Source organism: Schistocerca gregaria, chromosome 3, assembly GCF_023897955.1.
Source record: "Schistocerca gregaria isolate iqSchGreg1 chromosome 3, iqSchGreg1.2, whole genome shotgun sequence".
In the NCBI taxonomy this organism is placed as follows: Eukaryota; Metazoa; Arthropoda; class Insecta; order Orthoptera; family Acrididae; genus Schistocerca; species Schistocerca gregaria.
Genome location: NC_064922.1, coordinates 847,194,991 through 847,221,433, shown reverse-complemented (window position 1 = coordinate 847,221,433; position 26,443 = coordinate 847,194,991). Strand labels below are relative to the sequence as shown.

At 41.6% G+C, this 26,443-nt stretch overlaps 1 protein-coding gene across 2 annotated transcripts in view; it reads right to left on the bottom strand.

Moving 5' to 3' along the window:
- LOC126354753 (proton-coupled amino acid transporter-like protein pathetic) overlaps positions 1-26,443 on the bottom strand; it is a 408,828-nt gene that overhangs the window by 62,946 nt on the left and 319,439 nt on the right. For both annotated transcript variants that reach the window (XM_050004633.1, XM_050004634.1), the window contains exon 5: positions 6,130-6,251. In XM_050004633.1, coding sequence (XP_049860590.1) covers positions 6,130-6,251 — 122 coding nt within the window. The remainder of the gene's footprint in view (positions 1-6,129; positions 6,252-26,443) is intronic.

Here is a 26,443-nt window from a genome sequence, read left to right as displayed (position 1 = left end):
TCGAACGTATACCACACCACACATTCCACTGACTCATCTTGAAGAAACGGTGATATTTCATTTGCCACTTCTTTCTCACTCTGCGAAATTCTGTTGGTTCCTTTCTGACGATATGTCAACTCCGGCAACCGTTGTTGTAGATTTTATGCAATGTTTGCTTTATTTATCGTTGTCATTGCTCTGCTTTGTATCAACACCACTAGCAGTGTAGGACTGCTGTGTGCTACTCGTCGACTAAGCAGTTCCACTACGATTCGTATTTTCATGCTGTACTCACCACTGGATACTTCCAGACCCACCCCCTGTTGCTGTTAACAGCCAATATTGTGGTTGTAAGGTTGACAATATGTGGAGCGTCAGATGCAAGAAACATCACGGTACCTTTGTCACTTCCCACACATGGGGCTCCTAGTCAGTATGTGTACATACCAGGTGCATCCGGGTAGTAGACTCGAAATTTGGTCATGGCGCAAAGAACATGCTTGCGATCAGTGGGGAATTTGTTCCTAATCTCAAATCAAAATTTAATTTCTTTCGTCATTCTTGATTTAAAAAGCCTTTTATGTTAGCATTAGTGTATAGATAATGTTTCAGAATGTCAATGTACCTTTTGGTTGGAGTGTTGCTGTTGAATGGGAATGTTTGTGGGGAGCTACCGAGGACTGGGAGATTGAAATGTGCGCTCTAGAAGGAATGAACTATGTAAATGAATATTTTTGATAATTCGTGAGCGGTGCTTTGCCATTGCCCTGCTTTGTACAAACACCACTTGCGCTGTAGCACTGCTGTGAGTTGCTCGTCGACTAAACATTTCGACTATGCTCCATAGTTTGATGCTGTGCTAATGACCAGAAAGTACCAGAATGAATTCTTACTCTGCAATGAAGTGTGCGCCGGCATGAAACTTCCTGGCAGACTGCACACTTTTAATCTTCTAGGAAGACCAGAAAGTTATTTGCATCTGGAAATCTCTGTCAGAAAAATGACTGGATTGTGCTGACTTTCATTAATCATGTAGACGTATACGTAAATTATAGCGAATACTATGGTCCTGTGTTACGAGAGCTATTCGAAAAGCAACATCCGATACGTCGCGAAATGGAAACTACAATTAAAATAAAAAATGTTTTGTTTGGAACATTTAGCTACACGTACCATCTACTTCTGCATATAGCTGCCGCTCCAACTTAGAAACCTGTCGTACCGTTGTACCAACTTTCCAATACCCTCGCCAGAGAAGATAGCTGCCTGTGCTTTTCCCCAAATCTCTACCCTGATCTTTAGCTCGTTGTCTGTGCCAAAATATTGTTCTCGTAATCAGTGTTTCATGCGAGCAAAGATATGAAAATGAGGGGGGTCAAATACGGACAGTACGGTGAGAGACCAAACAGTTTCCATTGAAACCGCTGCATGATCTTCATCACTTCCCCTGGAGTGTGCGGCCGAGAAGTGTCATGAAGAAGAAAATGCACGACAGTTACGCTGTGTGGCCTGCATGAAATTAGGCGAAATCTGTCACAAGTGCTCGTAATTTTCTACGGATCGTTAGGTGTGCACTGTGCGCTCAGAGGTGAAAAAAGCGAAGTGCCGCGATCGACGGGCGTATTAGAGACACTGCACAACACATCTGTGAAAAGCTTCATCGGATTTTAACTGTAATTTCCATTTCGCAGTCGATCGGACTTTATTTTCCGGATAGCTCTTGCATATGATGCGACTGTGAATTATAGAAGCGTTAGGAGCGTATGAAGGAAGGAGTGGTATATGTGGTGGCGCGCCCAACAGTTTTGTAGTGCTTTTAATAAATTGAATGTTCCCTTACACATGAAGAACAATATTTGTTATATTTAGTCACGAAAGAAAAGAAGGAAAAAAAGAGACTCTAAAGTATTGATCTCTGAGCTCACGTAGTTACGCCAGAATCATTTGTCCAGGAGGACATGTCTATTCCACTACAGCCATCACACCACAGAAAACGCCGAAGCTCCGCTGGGTGATAATTAAGTGTATCCAGAACATTATATGCAATCACAATTTGAGGACATAAAAGAATTAATTTTATTTTAATCCTTCACCTGATACATAGTTTGTTGTAATACTTCAACATTACTGCTTGTGCATACTAATTGTCACTGGAGCTCAAAAATGCATTATATAATTATTACAAGAATTCACCTAACAGTAGGTAAATATTCAGTTTGTTCGCCTGCCCACTAAAATAAAAATTCGTCTTTGCTGCTGAAATGTTCTTTGTGTATACTTTTATGTGATCTTTACGTATTTCTTCAGGATATAAATGTTACAAAATTATAAAAAGGAATACCATCGCGAGCACTTTATCCAGACACCAAGTTGGCTAGCGATTTGGCGGAATAGGTAATTATTCGAACCAGCATATATCTGGCTGTTAAGGATTAGTGATGTCGCAGTAACCACATAGTTGATCTACAGACCATTAAGTGCTCTGTTTGTAGATATATCGCATCCGTCATTTAAGATTTACCCTCTTTGCATTTCCTTTTAATACACCGTAGAATTACGTTAATGTGTGCACCTCCTGTATTCGACGTCAATGCAGAATAACCGCTCACAAAGGGCAGGTGGCTGCACGGGAAATAGAGTGTATATAAAGTATGTCGGGGAACACGTAAAACAGTGCAGTAGTTACTCTAGTGCGGAAACAGAGCGGTTTATCTGACGTCCAGAAGAGCGTGGTGGGCGCTGCAAGAGGAGGTTATTCAGGGTTTTGACAAGTGTTCATATTAATGACACTGGACAGTGTATAATTTTAAGATCTATGTTTCAGTGTTCCATTATCATCTTTGAAGTTTCGAGACCTTTAGCAAAGACCGTGTAGCTACGTAACACTGTCAGTGTAAAGTCATCAGGAAACTGCAATTATAGTGTAAAATACTAACAATACACTTATTAGGAATAACTTCCCGTAACGAATCGTGCTGAAAATAAATGGAGGAAAATTGTGACTGCAGCAGCAACTGTTATAGTATAACAAGCTACACCATTTTATTAATCTCAACTAATGTGGTTCGAGAGAGCAGTGCACCTCGTGTTTTCCCTATCTTTATTAGATAGCTGCTTAGCACATGTACACTGCACGACAAAAAAGTGAAGCACCTAGAAGTGTATGAGGATATGAGATGAAACTGCACGCGTTGACAGGGAAAGTCATTTTCTTTCAGTGGTTATAAAACTGAGTGAAATTTCTAAATTACTTGACAATATGAAGTCCCTTATCAATATTACAGTGCACCCTTTCTAAACTGGATTGATGCACTGATTTGGCTGCATAAGATATCAAAAGGCCATTGCATCATATCCTGGGATAAGGTGGTCCTTTAAATTATGAATGTTGACCTTGGGACGGACTGATACCACTCAGATATGAGGATCTTTCCAACCATGATAGTACCTCAGCATGATGATGCGTGGACGAGTATTGTCGTGTTGAAGAATGGGAGGACGATACTGCTGGGTGAGAGGTGACGCATGAGGGCGCTGGGTGTCTGTGGCGTAGTGTTGTGCCGTCAGAGTGCCCTCAATTACTACCAGCCGTGACCTGAAGGCACAGCCTACGGCTCATCACACCATGACGCAAGTAACAACGCTGTGCCTGCCCAAAACATTGGAACAATGGAACCTCTCCCCAGATCGCCGCGATCTCGGCGACGAAGCATTCATCTCATCAAAACGCGACGCTATTCGTCATCGGTCCACGGAATCACCCCAGCCGCACCGTTTCTTGTTGCAGTCTTAACGGCAGTCCATGCATGGGACGGTAATTCGCTGGTGCGGCTATTGTTGGTCTCCGACCGATGGCGTGAGACGACACAGAATGTTTCAAAGTGTCGATTACTTGTTGCTGGACGGCAGGCGCATTTGTGAAGGGGTTACCATGTGTATGGTGCACAACACAGCGATCCTCCCTTGTTGTGGTCAGACGTGGTCGAACCGTAGGACGAGTGTGCGTCCTTTCACGTTTCCTTGCAGTCCACCCGAATGTCCCACAAATCTGGACATGTGCACTATTTGACGGGTTGCCCAAATGGAGACCGAGAATGAGATCCTTTTCAAACCCTATCTCAGGAGTATGTGCTGTGTTCGTGTCCTTTACTGATCACTCAGTATCTGCTGGTATTCAAGGACCTTATATATTCAAGCACGGGAGGTATGAACTCTAAACAGAAACTCCATTAATGAACTATGGTGGCCATTCTTCAATCACAGAGAACTGCAACTGTAATCATTTACGATGAGGTGAGCCGGCCGTGGTGGCCGAGCGGTTCTAGGTGCTACAGTCTGGAACTGCGCGACCGCTACGGTCGCAGGTTCGAATCTTTCCTCGGGCATGGATGTGTGTGATCTCCTTAGGTTAGTTAGGTTTAAATAGTTCCAAGTTCTAGGGAACTAAGTCCCATAGTGCTCAGAGCCATTTGAACCATTTTGAACACTGAGATGACAAAAGACTAGAGAGGCCTCCTAAAATCGTGTTGGACCTCGTTTTGCCCAACGTTGTGCAGCAACTCGACGTGACATGGACTCAACAAGTCGTTGGAAATCCTGTGTAGAAGTATACGGCAATGCTGCCTCTGTAACAGTCCATAATTCAGAAAGAGTTGCGACTGCAAGATTTTGAACACTAACTGACCTCTCGATTATTTGCCACAAGTATTCGATGGTATTCATGTAGGCCTATGTGGGTGGCCAAATCATTGGCTCCAATTGTCCAGAATGTTCTTCAAATGAATCGCGGCAACTGGGGCCTGGTGACATGGCTTATCTTGTCCGCCCCCGGTAGCTGAGTAGAACCGGCACGGTAGCTCAGCGTGTTCGGTCAGAGGGCTAGCTGTTCTCTGTAATTAAAAAAAACTGAATTAATGGATCAACAACGAACTGAAACAGGTGTCTTTCGACGTCCGCCCAGAGCAGATACAACGATCTAAAACGAACAAAATGAGAGTAAAAAAAAAAAAAGTGGTCAGCGTGACAGAATGTCAACCCTAAGGGCTCGGGTTCGGTTCCCGGCTGGGTCGGAGATTTTCTCCCCTCAGGGACTGGGTGTTGTGTTGTTCTAATCATCATCATTACATCCCCACCGACGCGCCCGAACGGCCTACGCGACGTGAGGTCCTATTCACTAGACCTTTTTTTATGGCTTATTGCCATACATATAAATTCCATCGTTGTTTGGAAACATGAAGCGCATGAATGGCTGCAAATGGTCTCCAAGTAGCCGAGCATCCATAGGAGTGAGTCCACTCCACACAGCCCACACCACTAAGGGGCCAGCACCAGCTTGCATAGTGACTTGTGGACAACGTGGGTCCATGACTTCGTGGGGTCTGTGCCACAGTCGAAACCTACCGTCAGCTCTTCACAACTGAAATCACGTCTCGTCTGACCAGGCCACGATTTCCCAGACGTCTCTGGGCCAACGCATACGGCCACGAGCCCAGAAGAGGCGCTGCAGTCGATGTCGTGCTATTGGCAAAGACTCTCGCGTCGGTTGTCTGCTGACACTGACGCCAGATGTGGCCGCACTGCCCTAACGGACACATTCGTCATGCGTCCCATATTGATTTCTGCGATTATTTCACACAGTGTTGCTTGTTAGCACCGACAAATCTACGGGAACGCCGTTCCTCTCGGTCGTTAAATGAACACTGTGAGTCACTGCGTTGGTGATGGTGAGAGATGAATACTTAAATTTGGTATTTTCAACACAATCTTGACAATGTGGAACTCAGGATATTGAAGTCTCTAAGGATTCCCGAAATGGAATGTCTCGTGTGTCTAGCTCCAATTACCACTAAGAGTGTTAATTCCTGCCGTGCGGTCATAATCACGTCGGACCCCTTTCCACATCACCTGAGTAGAAATGACAGCTCCGCCAACGCACTGGCCTTTCGCACCCTGTGTACGCGTTGCTACCGCCATCTGCATATGTACATATCGCTATTCCACGACTTTTGTCACCTCACACAACCTACCTGTTGATGGTGTCTACGTGTACGATGTTACACTGACACGCGACCACGCCTTCAGAGTGGTTCAGCTGTTTTGTCAGGCAGTGTACCAGCAGCAGCAATACGGAGCGTGCGCAGAGCCTACCTGGCAGTGGTGGCCCAGCCTCTGGTAGCCGGGGGCCCCGTGAGGAAGGCCGCCTCCGCGGTCTGTGCGTAGTCCAGCGAGGGCGTGCGGGTGCGCCGGCACAGCGACTGCGACACCGACACCTGCCGCCGTGGAGAAGAACCGCGGGATAGTTAATGCTACAGACTGCGGCAGCTAATCAAAGTTTTACTGACATTGATAAGTGGTTCATAGCCAATTCACTATCATTAAACTTTGAAAAGACCCACTGTATGCAGTTCAGATCTTCCAAGAGATTTCCTTCAGGTATGTGTATAAAATATGATGACAAGGAAATAGGAGAAGGTGACAGTGTAAAATTCTTGGGATTACAACTGGATAATAAATTCAGTTGGGAGAGACATACTAACGAACTGCTAAAGAGCCTAAACAAGTCTGTGTTTGGAATGCGAATGATGTCAGACATAGAAGATATAAATATAAAAAAAACTGGCACATTTTGCTTATTTTCACTCCATTATGTCATATGGTATCACATTTTGGGGTAGCTGCACAAACAGACAAAAACATTTTTAGATTACAGAAGCATATAATAAGAGTAATGAGCAGAACATAATGTCGAAACCTATTCAAAGAATTGGACATATTAACCACAACTCCTCAGTATATTTATTCCTTAATGAAGTTTTTTGTAAATAATACATCTCTTTATCCAAATAACTGCTTAGTACACAGTATCAATATTAGGAATCAGAACAAAATACGTAAATATTTAAAATCACTTACTCTTGCCCAGAAACGAGTCCAGTATTTAGCAATACATATTTTCAATAAGTTACCAGCAACCATTAAGAGTTTAGTTTCAGACAAGGCACAATTTAAACATAATTTAAAAGAATTTTTGGTGGCCAACTCCTTCTATTCCATCCATGAGTTTCCCAACAAGTGCAGTAGACCATTCTAATGAAAATTAATTATACTTTAATTTTTGACAATACTTGATTGTAACAGCCAAGTAACTACCTACTGTGTGAATGATGGATGTATGGAAAGCAGATGCAAGTCTTAAGTCTGTAAATAGTGTAAGTTTAATTTTAAATCTTTTACATAATCTGAATGTTCTTAACTGAGGATCACTGAAATGAATAATTTACTTTAATTTTTGACAATAATTGGTTGTGACAGACAAGAAACAAGCAAATGTTTGGTTGATTGATTTAATGAAAGCAGATGCAAGTATTAAACCTGTAAATATTAGAAGTTTAAATTTAATTCACGAACATAATTTTACTGTTTATCGACTGAGGATCAATAAAATTAATGAAACTCAAGTTTTTCTAATTACGTTTTTGTAATATATCTATCTGACTTGTTCCACACCCAGGAGGATGGAATGAATAATTAATCTTAGCTAATCTAAAAAAAAACTGTCGCATACACTAGTGCCAGCGCCCGTAAAGGGTCTCAATAAACTTCTACTATCATTTTTGGCACCATTACAGAACACACAGAACACTGCGATCGTACTTTTAATAAAAGGAACAATCCAGATAGCAAGAAATTTTTCTATATAATTCTGGTTACCAGTGTCGGTCTTCAAGATCAAGCTCAGGCGCTCTATGTAACGTTAAAAACCAGTGCACCGAATCGCTGGTTAGCACCGACTGGCAGCTGCACTGCTCAGCAGTTGGTAGCACCTACCAGCTAGTCACATACAGCAGCTCTCTGCATTGATTCTTTATGTGACCTGGAACTTTGGTCTGAGTGTGGTCTTGAAGGCCGAAACTGGTAACCAGGATTAAGAATATTTTATTTATCTATTTTTCTCTGTTTCACGTTTTTGATCTGTAGTGTTAAGTTATTGAAGCTTCACTTTTAATTGCGCTCCATTCTACAAGATGTTACCGTAAGAGCGTACAAAAATATAACAGGACGTAGAGAATCCTTCACTGAAGAACATGAAGTAGGGAACCTGGGGTCGGAGAAGTCAGCTTAATGAGGTATGGAAGTAAACATGTCTACCGCTTTGTCTAGTGTTATTGTTTTCAAGCTTATTCAAAAATAATATGCGTACAAGTTTACAAGAACTGTGCAGTTCATTACACGTACATTCTTTATTCCCAGAAAGGAAACACGTAGGACCAGCGTGATTACTAGGAAGTCATGGTGCAGTAGGTCTGCTGAACGGCCCACCCGTACTTGACGTTAGTGCAAAGGTCAAAATTTTAAAGATGGCTGAAACAGCAACTGTTGAAATTCTTCACGGTAAATGATAACAGCCAAACAGTTGCAGGATAAATATTTATTAAAATCTATTATTTATTAAATCTTAGTGCAAAGAGTCCTAACTGAGTTGTTGGAGAACGTACCATTGCCTGTTCGTGAGGGAATGTGGGTACAACATGACGGTGCACCGCCTCTCTTCAGTGTAGATGTCTGCAGCCATCTCAACGCTGTATTTCGTGGTCGCTGGATTGGAAGGGGCGGTCATATTCCATGGCCTGCGAGGCCAACTGGCATGAATCCATTTCATTATTTCCTTTGGAGATATCTAAAGCGACTTGCGTATGAGGCCCCAGTGGATACGGAGATGGTTTTGGTTCCCAGAATTAAAGCTGCCTGTAGTGTATTTCGAAGCACATCACGGATATTTGTGACGGCGCGCCAATGCCATTCTTTCATTGATTTTGATGGCCGCCAGTCCAGCACTTTTGTAAGATACCGTAAAAATGCCACGTTCATTGTGTCAATGAGGGTATTTGCAGTTAACTGTAATTAATGTAAATAAAAAAGTACACAGTAATGTGTTTCATTCTTATTATCTCCTTAATCTGGCTTATCCGACCCCAGGTTCCCTACCTCAAATTGCTCAGTGGGAAATCCTCCACGACCCTGTTAAATTTTTGCACGTACTTATGGAAACACCCTGTATAAATGGTGTCCCATTCACCTTAACAATCCGGAATAACCTTCCACATCGCAAAAAGACGTATCAATACCATGTGACCATGTCTGCCTTTCTTGTAACCTTGTTCGTTACGAAGACATGAAGAGCAGTACGTCCTTGCTGAAGTAGCATCCTCTATTTTTCTAATCAGTAACCCACTTCTGCCCTTCAAGACCTGTTCAGAAACATATCACAGTGTACCATTCACGTAAATATGACGTCATTAAAAAAGTAACACAAAACTGACTTTGACTGTCCTGCACCACCTTACAGTGAATGCACCTCGGGTAACGAAACTGGTCTACTTACTGGAACTAACAGTAAACAAATACAAACACGAGGATAATGCACCCCAATCATTAGCATTCTGCTATCATTCTGCAACACACACACACACACACACACACACACACACACAAACGCGCGCGCGCGTTATGCAGTAAGACAGTGTCAGTAAATCTTAAGTCTGGATAGCTGATGCCAGTAGGAACCAAAATAACTAATGTGCAGGTCAATTAAGGCCAATTTTTAAACTACAGAATCTTGGCGCCACGCGCTCCGATTGGTCGCGGGATTGCCCTGTTGCCGGATGCTGTGGACAACGCATGATCGTGAATACTTTGCCTGCCGGAGATCACGATGTATCCAAGGCGGCCCGCAGGTTCGATGGCAGCGCACCAACCTTCCACTCTGGGGGCCTGGGGGCGAAACCGCCGGGGTCCCGACATATCTGTTGTAATTTCATTTTGAGACGTACCGGGAACAAACCAGTCAACAGCAGCTGTTAGTTCGCGAACAGAATGTGTGAATCGACAACTATAGCGCTGACCGTCAACCGACGAACGGCAAATCCATGGCCAACGGCTTTACCGCAGTGGTAACTGCGGTTCGCGTCAGATCATCGAAGTTAAGCTCTGTCGGGCTGGGCTATCACTTGGCTGGGTTACCATCCGGTCTACTAAGCGCTGTTGCAAAGCGGGGTGCAGTCAGTCAAACTAAGGAGCTACTTGACTGAGAAGTAGTGGCTCCGGTCTCGTAAATTGACATACGGCAGGGAGACCGTGCGCTGACCACATGCTTCTACATATCCTCATCCACTGCCACATGTAGGCTCAGGATGACAAGGCGACCGATCGGTACCGTTGGGCCTTCATGGCCTGTTCGGGCGGAGTTTAGTTTATACTGACGAGCCAAAACATTATTACCACCTGCTTAACAGCTTGTTTGTCCGTCTTCGGAACGAAATAGGTGACTGATTCGGCGTATCAGGGCATCCAACAGTTGTTGATAGGTTTGTGGAAGTACATGGCATTAGATGTATCTGCACAGGTCACGTATGTGGAGGTATATGACATTAGATGTCTCTGCACAGGTCACGTATGTGGAGGTATATGGCATTAGATGTCTCAGCGCAGATCACGTAATTCGCGTAAACAAGGGGCCGCTGATTTGCGTATGTGGTGATGGCGCCCGATAGCGACCCACATCTGTTCCACAGAGCTTACATAAGGCTTATTTGGTCGCCGAGGCATCAACGTGAGTTCACTATAATGCTCCTCAAACCACTGTATAACTGTCCTGGTTCCGAGGCATCGACAGTTATACTGCTGAAATGGTTCAAATGGCTCTGAGCACTATGGGACTCAACTGCTGTGGTCATTAGTCCCCTAGAACTTAGAACTACTTAAACCTAACTAACCTAAGGACATCACACACATCCATGCCCGAGGCAGGATTCGAACCTGCGACCGTAGCAGTCGCACGGTTCCGGACTGCGTGCCTAGAACCGCGAGACCACCGCTGCCGGCATACTGCTGAAAGATGACATCGCCGTCAGGGAAGACATCGGGCAAGAAGGGCTGGACGTGGTTAGCAGCAGTCGGCGTGTCCTCTATTAGTACCGTTAGTCCCATGCAAGAGCAGGAGAATGTTTCCCATAGCACAAAAATGGTTCAAATGGCTTTGAGCACTATGGGACTTAACTTCTGAGGTCATCAGTCCCCTAGAACTTAGAACTACTGAAACCTAACTAACCTAATGACAGCACACACATCCCACAGCACAATACCGTTCCCACCCACCTGTGTCCGTGGCCCGCTGCACGTTTAGACACATCGTTCACCACGATAGCAGCATTTAAGGAGAGGACCAGGGACTTAGTGTAGCAAAAGCGTAGTACACCCGAAGACTCTAAATCTTTCCATTGATCTACGGTACAATCCCACCGATTTCGTACCCACTGCAGACGTAACTGACGATGTCATTGGGTCAATATGTGAACAGGTAGGGGTCGTCTGTTGCGAAGCCCACTGTTCAAGAATGTGGGCTGAACCTTATTCTCAGAAACGCTTTTGTGTGCACAGTTATTGCACTCTTTCGCCACAAGGGCCAAACATAGCCATCTATCCAACTTTACGGAGCAGACAAACCTCAGAATCACATGTTCTGTCAAGGCTCGTGGACGCCGCCAACCATTTACCGCCTAGTGGTAGTTTCTCTGTTCTCCTACGTTCGATCAGCTTCGCCGTTTTCCAGCTACTGGTTCACAGGCCCTACGTAATAACAATCTGCCCTTTTTCAAAGTTGCTTATCTGAATCGATTTCCCCCTTGGGGCCTGTATCGTCGCTAGAATAATTCCCCACCGTCTGTGCTCCCCTGCCGTACTTCCCTTACCGAGTCTCGTGCCCGCAACGCCACCCAGCATCGCGTTGGGCGTAACATTTCGTCTTATCAGTGTATATCTTCCGAGTAAAAAGTAATTAGTTGGGTTGGTTACGATACACCAAATACTCCGTATATCTGGCACGTCCTTCGAAACAAAGAAATACACCGACGGTAATGGAAATGTTGCATCACGAAACACCATTCCGCTGTGTATCACATACGAGGTATTCGATACTTACGGGGGGACGTTGATGAAATTGACCAAAAATGTCAATTTTCGATTTATTTTTTTATTTGTTATTACAACTCATGGACAAGAAGTTCCCAAAGTATCAATGTTGACATCGGATCCGAACTGCGTGAAAATTAATTAAAAGTGTGAAGCGGCCTCCCTGCCACGCCAAGCTCAGAGGGATAACCACCCGTACATGCACAAGAAGAGGCTTCCAAATTGTATCCGGGGTCTTGTCAAGCCCACTTACAGGTTTCTGGCCGATCCTGCACTTCTCAAAAAGTGTGTTCATAGCAAAACCAAAAATCAAAATGAGTCTCTAAATTCATTCACATGGAAATGATGCCCTAAAAATACATCTGCATCTTCTACAGTTGTCAGAATTGCAACTTACGGTTCAGTTATTGTATTTAATAATGGTAACGCCGGGAGGATGAAGATATTAGAAAGAAAGGGCTACAAGAAAGGAAATTTTACTCCAGACATCTTGAGAAAAATAGATTTAAAGCGCGTCTCTGCTGCTGAAAAGTCACTTGAAGACCTGGTAAAGGAAAGAAGACAGACAACAAGAAACCAGAAGAGAAGCCTTGAAGGGAAAGAGTACCTACATTACAAATATGGTGCCCTCTGAAGAAGTGAAATAAGGAAAAAGTTAGGTTGAACTTTAAATTTTTTCCCCGAAAAGTTTGTTTTTGTAAAGTTTATGTACCTTTTCGTCAGATTCTATGAATGCTGGAATTACGAAATTTTGTACACATATTTCTGTAAACCTAATATACACTGTCTCAAGAGAAAATTTTGAAATTCTGATTGCAAGCTGAGATATGGGGCAAAGACAAAGTGCTTGGAATTTTGCATGAAGTTAAAATTGTACTTGTGGAATTATAATTAAAAAAATATGAAAATCCTCCCATTTGACCTATTCCAAATACCTCATGAAAGAAGCTTACAACATAGAGATGAAACAGAGAAATTTTTGTAGAAATCTCTTGAATACTTTCTGAGAAAAAGGAACATACATTTAAAAAAATTTCAAATTTCATTTAAGAAAAGGTGAATAGATATAATCAAAGGATTTTCTACGTAAATTGCTACTTTCAAGTAAAGCGTGGTACAAAATTTCATTGCCTATCTCCAAAACTGTGGATTTGGTGCATTTTTGAAATAGTGTGTGTTTTTCATCAACTTCCCCCCGTAACTTTTATTCCATTCGGAACTGATGTACACCGTCGACACCAGTGTGATACACTCTTGTATTCTTTGTGGCATGCAAGCAAACAGCCTTGGAATGTCATCCTGAGAAACTTATAGTGATACCTGAAACACTTGCTGTGTCACTTCAAAAAATTTTGCCTGGACGCTGCTAAGAAAGTATACGACTTCCCATCTCTTCACAGACACTCTCTGCGGCTGAAAAATCGATCGTCAAGGATCCGTATATCGCTCATGGCGTCTGCTGCGTGGACTCCAGTGTGATGTCTCGCATTATCCTGCTGCAATACGTAATTTGGTACTCTGGTTGAGAAAGTTTTAGCAACAGGATTTATCATTCTTGTCGCGTACTGGCGAGCATTCGGCCTCTCTCCAACAAATACCGAGTCAGTCCCGTTGTAGTATCCAGAAACTCCATGTTTCAGGAGCTGGAGAGCTATGCGTCTCAGGAATGGCTGCTTCCTGTGACCTTTTCATAGGTCGTCTACGGACACGTTTGGTTTGGATCTCATCACCACAAACGGAAGGCAGAATGCCAAGCAACTTGCCTTCTGAATTTCCCTCTACACTCTTATTAAGTGGTATTGTGTCACCGGTAAGTAAGAAATGGCAACTCGATGAAACCGAACTTCCAGTAATCTGTTCCCGACGGGGTATGGTGACACATCACTGTTACTTCTGCCCTTATTTCAGCTGTTGTTATCCGTCTTTCCGTCGGAGCTAGCAGACGCCCCAACGATTCTGTTCTTCTGGTTTTTCTGCTCTCCTTGCCGCCTTGTGACCACACATTCTGCAGGTACCCCACGACAGCCAACTGTGGGTGCCATCTGTCGGCATGATGCTTCCATGTTCCTCCTGTCAGAGATTCGACAGTTTTCAAAGTCCGAAAAATGGCGGTAAGGTGCACATACAAGTCCCCTGGATATAATCTATTGCCATCTCTACCTGAAAAGTTCGAGTAACGACAACCAACAGACGTCGTATTCTCACATCATTCTTCGTATGTAAAAAAACTTTTTTCTTCACTGAAAATAAGCTCGCTTAACGCCGAAATCCGAACCAACCTATCAGACGGGCACGGAAGTACTACTCCATAAGTTTGGTAGCGTTCGGTCAAGGTGTTCATGCTGTAAAGCTTCCCAGTGTTAGTGTAATTTTTCTGAAATTTTTAAATCAGTCGTGTCTTCCCTGTTGCCACCAGATATGTGATGTCATTAAGTACTATGCGCAGAAGATTTCATTTGACTAGTGAAGTGTCTGAGCAACCTTCCAAGCGTCTGTCGTTCATTTCAGTGTTTTACATTGGGTTCTTCGTCTTAACTGTATTAAATATATAAGACACACCTGTTTAACTGTGTGTTCGTAATTCGAATTGTTATCCTATTTATACCGGGTGATCAAAAAGTCAGCAAAATATTTTATAAATATTTATAAATATTTTATAAATTTTAGAATTAATTTACTTATTTTAAAGTTTATTTTTTTAATATTTGCCGTAAAAGTACCTTATTAGCGGATTTTCATTAATATCAGTCTTTCTTCCTGTGTTAATGACTCGAGTGGTCTGTTATTTGCGAGTCTGCTTTAGTCGTTCGTCTAAGCCTCGCTTACATTTTGCGGCGTACACTGCAGCTGTAGCGGTTATAAGCTAAGTACTGACAAACTTATTTGTGCTTTGTAATACAGTTATTAAATTTAATAGATTTCAGCGGTGTTGCGTGCCGTTTGTGGCGAAATAACTACTTAATAAACTTTTGTAATCGTTCGCTCGCTGTGTTTTAGAGAGTTTTCAGTGTGTTGAAGTCGTTAGTAATTTTCGTGCTTTAGTTTTCAACTGATGTTTATTATTCTTTCTAGTGAAATATTTCAGTAAAATTTTCATATAGTGTTTTCACTTCGCTTAGTGTTACAGTGGTAGTTTTAATTTATTGGTTGTAGCTAATAATTTTGTGAAGTTTTGCTGGTATTGGTATCGGCTGTGTTGTAGTAATATTAATACAAGGAGCTGTTTTCTTAGTTCTTAAATAGTTCTACTGGTGTAACTGAACTTTCGTGACGTAGACGTATAGTTTTTTTCAGTAACTGCAAAATTTACCATGAGTGAAAAGTGTGGGCTCTGTCGTAGGTTTGTGAGTAGTGGATTACGGTGTGGGATTTGCTCAAACTATTTTCATTGAGGGAATGCAGTGGGGAAGCCAGTGGTCATTTTAGGGAGATCCTCTCCTGGGAATGTAGAATCTGTAGTAGAAACAAGTTAATAGAGGAGCAGGAGCGTAAGATCTGTGCCCTTCAGGTGCAGTTTCAATGCGCAAAGGAGGAACTAGATAGGTTGAGGAGGGTGAAGGGTGGTGGGGAATGGGAACTGGTAGTTGGCAAAAAGGTAGCTAGGAGGAGCAGGTACTCAGACAGTTTTACTTAGCACACATGCAACAGATACCACCAACTGTCAGACTTGAGTAGAGAGGAGCCTCGTGTAGCCGTAGATGTAGGTAACTTGCAGCAGTCCTCAGCAATTAGGAGGCTTGGGTTAGTATTAAAGTCTAGCAGAAAGAAGGTTCTATTGCTAGGTAGTTACCACGGTAGAGGTGTGGGCCAGCAGTTGCAGAAAGTGTTGGGGAGTGAGTACCAGGTCACCAGCATTGTGAAGCCTAGTGCAGGGTTGGCTCAAGTGACTGAAAGCATAGGGGAGTTACGTAAGAATTTTACGAAAGATGAGGTGGTGATAGTGGGTGGAGCAGGGAACAGTCTTGATAGGGACGGGGAATATGATGTCAGTGGTGACCTGGTTAAGATAGCTACTCAAACTGGTGGCACTAATGTGCATTTCGTGCAACTGTTTCAGCGTCATGATCGGCCTCACCCTAATGCGGCTGTTAGACGCGTTAATGTGGGGCTGGGGAGGGCACTAATGGCGGAGGGCATGGATCACATCTCAGTGGTGCCAGTTGGGTCTATCAGTAGATGGTGTTTCACTAGGCATGGCCTGCACCTCAATAGGTGTAGGAAGGGGAGGCTGGCTAAGCTTATAGGTGACAGTGCAGTGGGTGGTGGTGATAGTGATATCACTCATGGAAAAATTCCTATAGTAGTTGGTGTTAGAGCTGCACCTTTTTTAGACTGAAGTCAGCTGATAGGTATACCTGCTTAAAGGTAGTACCTCTAACTAAGGGCTCACCTCCAGAGGATGTAATGTTTCCAAGTAGAGAAGGAATTAGCATATTTCATCAAAATATAAGAGGTATTAGAGATAAAGTTAGTGAACTGCTAATAGATGCTAACTCTGAAATTATTGGTATATCAGAGCACCACTTAAATAATTTGATCATTCAGAGGCTTCCTTTACCAGGCTACAGATTAGCTGGCTGTTTCTCAAGGAGTTCCTTGCGGAATGGGGGAGTGTCTCTGTATGTAAAAAACGGCATTTCATTTGAGTCCATAGATGTATCACGACACTGCACTGAACAGATATTTGAAAGTTTTGCAGCATTAGTTGAATTTAGTGAAACTAAACTTCTAATTGCTGTTGTTTATAGGTCCCCTAACTCCGACTTCAGAGCATTTTTGCTTAAGCTAGAGAGGGTTCTTGATTCACTTTGTAGGAAGAACCAGACAGTAGTTCTATGTGGTAACGTCAATATTAATTTTGTACATGATTGTGTAAGAAAAAGGATGTTGGTAGATCTCCTAAATTCATATTATCTGATGCAAACTGCGTTTTTTTCAACTAGGGTGCAGGGGAACAGTAGCACAGTCATAGACAATATTTTTATTCCTTCTTCATTACTAGATGGGCATTCTGTTAGTAAAAGGGTGAATGGCCTTTCAGACCATGATGTTCGAATTTTAACACTAAAAGGTTTTTGTACTCTAACCAATGTCGTATTTAATTACAAACTACGTAGGAAAGTTAATCCAACAGCAATAGAGAGTTTTTCAAAACTTGTCAAGGAACAAGAGTGGCAAGATGTTTATAGTGCCGATAATATAGATGATAAATACAATGCTTTCCATAACACATTTCTCATGCTCTGAGAGTTTCTTTCTATTAGAACATGCTAAACGGGGTACTAGCAGTAATGGACAGCCCGGTTGGCTGACTAGTGGGATAAGGATATCAAGTAGAACAAAGCGGGAATTATATCAAAATGTTAGAAGTAGTCACAATCAAGCTTCAGTAGCCCATTACAAAAAGTATTGTAAGGTGCTTAAAAATGTTATTAGCAAGGCAAAAAGTATATGGTATGCAAATAGAATAGCTAATTCACAGGATAAAATTAAAGCCATATGGTCAGTTGTGAAGGAAGTGTCTGGTCAGCAGCACAAGGTTGACGATATAAAGTCAGTTTGCAGTAATAATATTTCTGTTACTGATAAATCAGATATATGTACAGTATTTAACAACCATTTTCTGAGCATTGCTGGTGAATTAAATAAAAATTGAGTATCTACAGGAAATCATATAAATTTCTTAGCAAATGCCTTTCCGAGATTGACGTCTGAAATACTCCTCTGTGATAGAGGGAGATTGAGACAATAATCAAATCACTGAAGACTAAGGACTCTCATGATTATGATGGAGTGTCTAGTAGAATATTAAAGTACTGTGCTTCACATGTTAGCCCTGTATTTAGTCATATTCGTAATTTTACCTTTAGGAATGGTCAGTTTCCTGAGTGATTAAAGTACTCAGTAGCAAAGCCGCTTTATAAAAATGGAGAAAGGAATAATGTAGATAATTTTAGACCCATTTCTATGCCATCAGTGTTTGCAAAAGTTATGGAAAAGGCTGTGTATGTAAGCTTAATTGATCATTTTATATCACACGATTTGCTATCAAATGTACAGTCCGGTTTTAGAAGTCGTTTGACAACTGAAAATGCTATATTCTCTTTTCTCTGTGAGGTACTGGATGGGCTAAACAAAAAGTTTCGAACGCTTGGCGTATTTTTTGATTTAACAAAGGCATTTGACTGTGTTGATCACACAATATTGCTCCAGAAGCTGGACCATTACGGAATAAGGGGAATAGCTCACAATTGGTTAACCTCTTACTTTAGCAATAGGCAGCAAAAGGTCATTATTCACAATGTCGATAACGGCTTTGATGTGGGACCTGAGTGGGGTACTGTCAAGTGTGGGGTGCCCCAGGGATCAGTGTTGGGGCCGCTCCTGTTCCTTATTTATATAAATGATATGCCCTCTAGCATTATGGGTAACTCTAAAATATTTGTTTGCCGATGACACTAGCTTGGTAGTAAAGTATGTTGTGTGCAACATAGACTCGGTTCCCAATAGAGCAGTACATGTTCTCAGTCCATTGCTTGTAGAAAATAAACTAACGTTAAACCACAGTAAGACGCTGTTTTTACAGTTCCTAACACACAATTATCAAAACCTCTCACAGAATGGGCATATGATTAGTGAAACTGAACAGATCAAATTCCTAGGTGTTCAGATAGTAAGCTGTCGTGGAAAGCCCACATTCAGGATTTTGTTCAAAGACTTAATACTGCCATTTTCACTATTCGAACGGTATCGAAAGTGAGTGATATTACGACACGTAACGTAGTCTACTTTACTTATTTTCATTAACTTATGTCTTATGGTATTATGTTTTGGGGTAACCCTTCCCATTCAAGAAGGATATTTTTGTCTCAGAAACGGGCGGTTCGGGCAATAAGTGGTGTGAGTTCACGAACCTCTTGTCGACCTCTTTTCACGAGTCTGGGTATTTTGACATTGGCCTCTCAATATGTATATTCCTTATTGTCGTTTCTTGTTACCAATATTAGTTTCTTTCCAACAATAAGCAGCTTTCACTCTGTTAATACTCGGCAGAAATCAAACCTCCATTTGGATCGGACTTCCTTAACCCTTGTGCAAAAAGGTGTGCAGTATACTGCTGCATCCCTTTTCAATAAGCTGCCACTCGAATTAAAAAATCTTAGCAGTAATCCACGCGCTTTCAAATCGAAATTAATTAATTAATTAATTAATTAATAATGTAGGTAGAGAGGTACAAATTGACACACATGCTTGGAATGGCATGGGCTTTTATTAGAACAAAAAAAAATACAAACATTCAAAAAATGTCCGACAGATGGCGCTTCATCTGATCAGAATAGCAATAATTAGCATAACAAAGTAAGACAAAGCAAAGATGATGTTCTTTACAGGAAATGCTCGATATGACCACCATAATTCCTCAACAATTGCTGTAGTCGAGGAATAATGTTGTGAACAGCACTGTAAAGCATGTCCAGTGGTATGGTGAGGCATTGGCGTCGGATGTTGTCTTTCAGCATCCCTAGAGATGTCGGTCGATCGCGATACAGTTGCGACTCAGGTAACCCCAGAGCCAATAATCGCACGGACTGAGGTCTGGAGACCTGGGAGGCCAAGCACGACTAAAGTGGCGGCTGAGCACACGATCATCACCAAACGATGCGCGCGAGAGATCTTTCACGCGTCTAGCAATAATTTGCCTTTTTTTTTGTTCTAATAAAACCCCATGTCATTGCAAGCATGTGTGTCAATTTTTACCTTTATATCTACATATTCTGTGGTTTACTAAGTTTTCAAATTTATACTGACTTTTTGACCACCCAGTGTAAGTAGGCTGTTTAGGTTTTCTTATTGGTAACGCCACATAGCGCTCTGTATGAAAAATCACTGGCTCTGCTGTGCGCAGTCTGTGGCTAGTTTGCATTGTTGTCTTCCATTGTAGTGTCGGGCAGCGGCAGCTGGATGCTAACAGCGCGTAGCGTTGCGCAGTTGGAGGTGAACCGCCAGCAGTGGTGGACGTGGGGAGAGAGATGGCGGAGTTTCGAAATTTGTAAGAATTGATGTCATGAACTGATATATATATATATATATATATATATATATATATATATATATATATATATATATATATATTATCCTCCCCCCATGAACCATGGACCTTGCCGATGGTGGGGAGGCTTGCGTGCCTCAGCGATACAGATGGCCGTACCGTAGGTGCAACCACAACGGAGGGGTATCTGTTGAGAGGCCAGACAAACGTGTGGTTCCTGAAGAGGGGCAGCAGCCTTTTCAGTAGTTGCAGGGGCAACAGTCTGGATGATTGACTGATCTGGCCTTGCAACATTAACCAAAACGGCCGTGCTGTGCTGGTACTGCGAACGGCTGAAAGCAAGGGGAAACTACAGCCGTAATTTTTCCCGAGGACATGCAGCTTTACTGTATGATTAAATGATGATGGCATCCTCTTGGGCAAAATATTCCGGAGGTAAAATAGTCCCCCATTCGGATCTCCGGGCGGGGACTACTCAGGAGGATGTCGTTATCAGGAGAATGAAAACTGGCATTCTACGGATCGGAGCGTGGAATGTCAGATCCCTTAATCGGGCAGGTAGGTTAGAAAATTTAAAAAGGGAAATGGATAGGTTAAAGTTAGATATAGTGGGAATTAGTGAGGTTCGGTGGCAGGAGGAACAAGACTTCTGGTCAGGTGACTACAGGGTTATAAACACAAAATCAATTAGGGGTAATGCAGGAGTAGGTTTAATAATGAATAGGAAAATAGGAATGCGGGTAAGCTACTACAAACAGCATAGTGAACGCATTATTGTGGCCAAGATAGATACGAAGCCCACACCTACTACAGTAGTACAAGTTTATATGCCAACTAGCTCTGCAGATGATGAAGAAATTGAAGAAATATACGATGAAATAAAAGAAATTATTCAGATAGTGAAGGGAGACGAAAATTTAATAGTAATGGGTGACTGGAATTCGAGTGTAGGAAAAGGGAGAGAAGGAAACATAGTAGGTGAATATGGATTGGGGCTAAGAAATGAAAGAGGAAGCCGCCTAGTAGAATTTTGCACAGAGCACAACTTAATCATAGCTAACACTTGGTTTAAGAATCATGAAAGAAGGTTGTATACGTGGAAGAACGCTGGAGATACTAAAAGGTATCAGATAGATTATACAATGGTAAGACAGAGATTTAGGAACCAGGTTTTAAGTTGTAAGACATTTCCAGGGGCAGATGTGGACTCTGACCACAATCTATTGGTTATGACCTGTAGATTAAAACTGAAGAAACTGCAAAAATGTGGGAAATTAAGGAGATGGGACCTGGATAAACTGAAAGAACCAGAGGTTGTACAGAGTTTCAGAGAGAGCATAAGGGAACAATTGACAGGAATAGGGGAAAGAAATACAGTAGAAGAAGAATGGGTAGCTCTGAGGGATGTAGTAGTGAAGGCAGCAGAGGATAAAGTAGGTACAAAGACGAGGGCTGCTAGAAATCCTTGGGTAACAGAAGAAATATTGAATTTAATTGATGAAAGGAGAAAATATAAAAATGCAGTAAATGAAGCAGGCAAAAAGGAATACAAACGTCTCAAAAATGAGATCGACAGGAAGTGCAAAATGGCTAAACAGGGATGGCTAGAGGACAAATGTAAGGATGTAGAAGCTTATCTCACTAGGGGTAAGATAGATACTGCCTACAGGAAAATTAAAGAGACCTTTGGAGAGAAGAGAACCACGTGTATGAATATCAAGAGCTCATATGGCAGCCCAGTTCTAAGCAAAGAAGGGAAGGCAGAAAGGTGGAAGGAGTATATAGAAGGCTTATACAAGGGCGATGTACTTGAGGACAATATTATGGAAATAGAAGAGGATGTAGATGAAGACGAAATGGGAGATACAATACTGCGTGAAGAGTTTGACAGAGCACTGAAAGACCTGAGTCGAAACAAGGCCCCCGGAGTAGACAACATTCCATTAGAACTACTGACGGCCTTGGGAGAGCCAGTCATGACAAAACTCTACAAGCTGGTGAGCAAGATGTATGAGACAGGCGAAATACCCTCAGACTTCAAGAAGAATATAATAATTCCAATCCCAAAGAAAGCAGGTGCTGACAGATGTGAAAATTACCGAACTATCAGTTTAATAAGCCACGGCTGCAAAATACTAACGCGAATTCTTTACAGACGAATGGAAAAACTGGTAGATGCAGACCTCGGGGAGGATCAGTTTGGATTCCGTCGAAATGTTGGAACACGTGAGGCAATACTGACCTTACGACTTATCTTAGAAGAAAGATTAAGAAAAGGCAAACCTACGTTTCTAGCATTTGTAGACTTAGAGAAAGCTTTTGACAATGTTGACTGGAATACTCTTTTTCAAATTCTAAAGGTGGCAGGGGTAAAATACAGGGAGCGAAAGGCTATTTATAATTTGTACAGAAACCAGATGGCAGTAATAAGAGTCGAGGGGCATGAAAGGGAAGCAGTGGTTGGGAAAGGAGTGAGACAGGGTTGTAGCCTCTCCCCGATGTTATTCAATCTGTATATTGAGCAAGCAGTAAAGGAAACAAAAGAAAAATTTGGAGTAGGTATTAAAATTCATGGAGACGAAGTAAAAACTTTGAGGTTCGCCGATGACATTGTAATTCTGTCAGACACGGCAAAGGACTTGGAAGAGCAGTTGAACGGAATGGACAGTGTCTTGAAAGGAGGATATAAGATGAACATCAACAAAAGCAAAACGAGGATAATGGAATGTAGTCAAATTAAATCGGGTGATGCTGAGGGAATTAGATTAGGAAATGAGACACTTAAAGTAGTAAAGGAGTTTTGCTATTTAGGAAGTAAAATAACTGATGATGGTCGAAGTAGAGAGGATATAAAATGTAGACTGGCAATGGCAAGGAATGCGTTTCTGAAGAAGAGAAATTTGTTAACATCGAATATAGATTTACGTATCAGGAAGTCGTTTCTGAAAGTATTTGTTTGGAGTGTAGCCATGTATGGAAGTGAAACATGGACGATAACTAGTTTGGACAAGAAGAGAATAGAAGCTTTCGAAATGTGGTGCTACAGAAGAATACTGAAGATAAGGTGGATAGATCACGTAACTAATGAGGAGGTATTGAATAGGATTGGGGAGAAGAGAAGTTTGTGGCACAACTTGACTAGAAGAAGGGATCGGTTGGTAGGACATGTTTTGAGGCATCAAGGGATCACAAATTTAGCATTGGAGGGCAGCGTGGAGGGTAAAAATCGTAGAGGGAGACCGAGAGATGAGTACACTAAGCAGATTCAGAAGGATGTAGGTTGCAGTAGGTACTGGGAGATGAAGCAGCTTGCACAGGATAGAGTAGCATGGAGAGCTGCATCAAACCAGTCTCAGGACTGAAGACAACAACAACAACATATATATTATGACTATTAAGGTAAATACATTGTTTGTTCTCTATTAAAATCTTTCATTTGCTGACTCTGCTTATCAGTAGTTAGTGCCTTCAGTAGTTTGTGGCGCTCGCTGTATTGCAGTAGTTCGAGTAACGACGATTTTTGTGAGGTAAGCGATTTGTGAAACGTATAGGTTAATGCTAGTCAGGGCCATTCTTTTGTAGGGATTTTTGAAAGTCAGATTGCGTTGCGCTAAAAATATTGTGTGTCAGTTTAAACACAGTCTTGTATAATTTTTCTAAGGGGACGTTTCATACCAGTACTTACTACACCCAATTAGCAGCCAAAAAATAGTTTCTAATTTACAATGCTAGTTCATACTCCATATCTGATAAAGAAATATTCGACATAAGATTTTAGAAAGGAATGGGACATTGCGAGGCAACGAACTGAAAATGAGGAAACACGAAACCATATTTTTCGTGTGATCAGCCAATTAATGATAATTAGTCTGCCACCATACCGAACTTCACGGCCATGTTAATGGGCTCTGGCAAACTGAGAGTATATTATATAAGCGCTTCAAAATAACTGAGAGTGGATTGTTCGCCTGTAAAGGAGGGAACAAAGCTATTGACCACCTCCTTTCCGACTGCAGAAAATTAACGACGGAGAGAGACACAGTCAGCAAGCGAATAACTGTAAAAGGAAGGTGATGGCCCATCAATAAATCACTCTTAGTTCATACACTCACAGGAGACTTTTTATGATTTTTGTAATTCTTTACCTTATAGATTCAGATCTGTACATAGGATTTTTAAGTTACTTGTTAAATTTTGGCACTCTACAATTTTCTATTTGTAAAATAAGGCACCTGATGTAACCACAATAGTTGTGTTATCTTTTACGACCTAATATTCCACTGATCAATTTTAAGGTAACTACCAACTATTATTCCACTGATAAATTTTAAGGTAACTGACAAACTGCTTATTGGCTTCTGTCTCGGGTTCTTCGAGCGACGTTCATCTAACGTTTTTACTGACGTTTCGCCAGCACGAGAGGCTGGCATTGTCAAAGCTTCACCCTCCATTGCCGGTGGTGAACTGACAATGGAGGGTGAAGCTTTGACAATGCCAGCCACTCGTGCTGGCGAAACGTCAATAAAATCATTAGATGAACGTCGGCCGAAGAACCCGAGACAGAAGCCAATAGGCAGTTTGTCAACAAGTGGCCACCAAAGTCTTAACAATTTTCTAAGATAACCACCAGATACGCAAAACTACGTTTCAAGATGCCATGTTCAATAAGGTAACTGGTAAAAAAATAAATAATAAATAATACTGCATATCGAGGGGCAATCCACGTTGGCAACAGTAGCTTGAGTTTAAGCGTGCCCCACATCAGAAAATAGGAGAAAGCTATAAGATGTGTAGAAGGAAAGCAATTTTTCAAACTTTATTTCGACTGGCACAAAACTGGGGCCAGTAGTTTAATTTTGGAGTTGGTTTGAGAGTTGGTGAATTATTTTAAGACTGACTTTTCAACGTAGTTTACGCTGTAAAATGAATAATCTGCATACTCACTGTGTATGGGAATGTCTCCGGCAATAAGAAACTAAACGCAAGTCACAGAAATATGCCTCAGACCGCAGTCTGATTCCCGTTCGATGTACTGATTTTATCAAGGATGAGAACACTGGCCGTGAAATTCTGCATTATGATCCATGGAGTGTGTTTTTAGTGTACTCCATAAAATTTGACACTGTCAGTTGCAGCAAGGAATCTATTTGCAATATACTCCTTTAATCACAAATATCTTCTTAAACATCAGAATGTGGTGTACTTTATGACACAACTAACCCATCAAGTGGTAATACAACCATCACTGCGGCCACAATGAGTCATTAATTCTGACCTGTCGAGATTCTTTCGTAATAAGGTACATGGTTTTTTAAGTTCTGATTATGATATTCTGCAGTCTAAACAGTTTAATTTACCTATCAAATTTGATGAAAATATGTGTTAATAAAGGGTTGTAGTATTTTCCCTTCATAATATTCCTTACTGTCATTTTATAACGAATGTTAGTTTTGCATTGAAATACCCAGTACACGTCAATGTGCAAAGTGGGAAAGACGAGATTCAGCTAAGGTTTGAAAGAAACTGAAAGGGCCAAACTTGCGTCTGCAGCCATAATTAGGTGTGAATTTGGAATTAGCATGTGCAGCTACGCAACAGCAAACAGTTTTTTTCTGCCAGTTCCCGTCTAGGTGTAAAGTTTATGCCTAGTTTCATTTCGTAACTACAGGAAACATAAATCCAATGAGTTGCTTCACGCTATCCGGTTTTCCACTTAACGACGTCAGGTCGAGATCCATGTGTCACGAGAAGTCTAACGCGCAGGCGGTAAAGGGCTAAGAAAGTTGCTCCAATACTTCGTAGCTCGTGGTAGGTCATATGAACGCGTGAACACTTTCATCTACATGGACATAGGTCGTACTCATGTGATTGGCTGAAAGTGTAAGACAGCTTTCAAATGCAGTGGAACCCCTCTAATCCGTCACCTTGGGGACCGGGACCATGGTCGGAACGAGAAAAAGGTCGGATTATCCAAAAATCTAATATTTATTGCAAAAAATATGAAAAGACATTTAGTACAAAAATTAAACTATTTAAGAACTAAAAGATGTCTACAGTAATATAAAAAGAGGCTTTTTACTCAGTGTTAAACAGTATATTAACTAAAAAACGTATACATACACTATAATATGTATTGGTTTTAAAAGGAAAAACCAAAACAAATTACAGTACTGTACTGTACATAATAACGTATAAACGATATATACTGTAAACTAAAAAATGTTTATAGCACTGTATATAAAAATTTTTTTACAAAGAAATAAACTACTGTATGTATAAACTAAGAAATGATTATGCTGTATGCATTGTTTTTACAGTAAAAACGAAAACAAATTTCTTGGAAAAAAAAGTCAGGGATACATTTTTGACAAGTTTTCCAAGGATCAATCCAGCCTTCACTGGCAGCAAATTTACTTTCGGCTTCCAGTTTTTTGTGCAAAAATA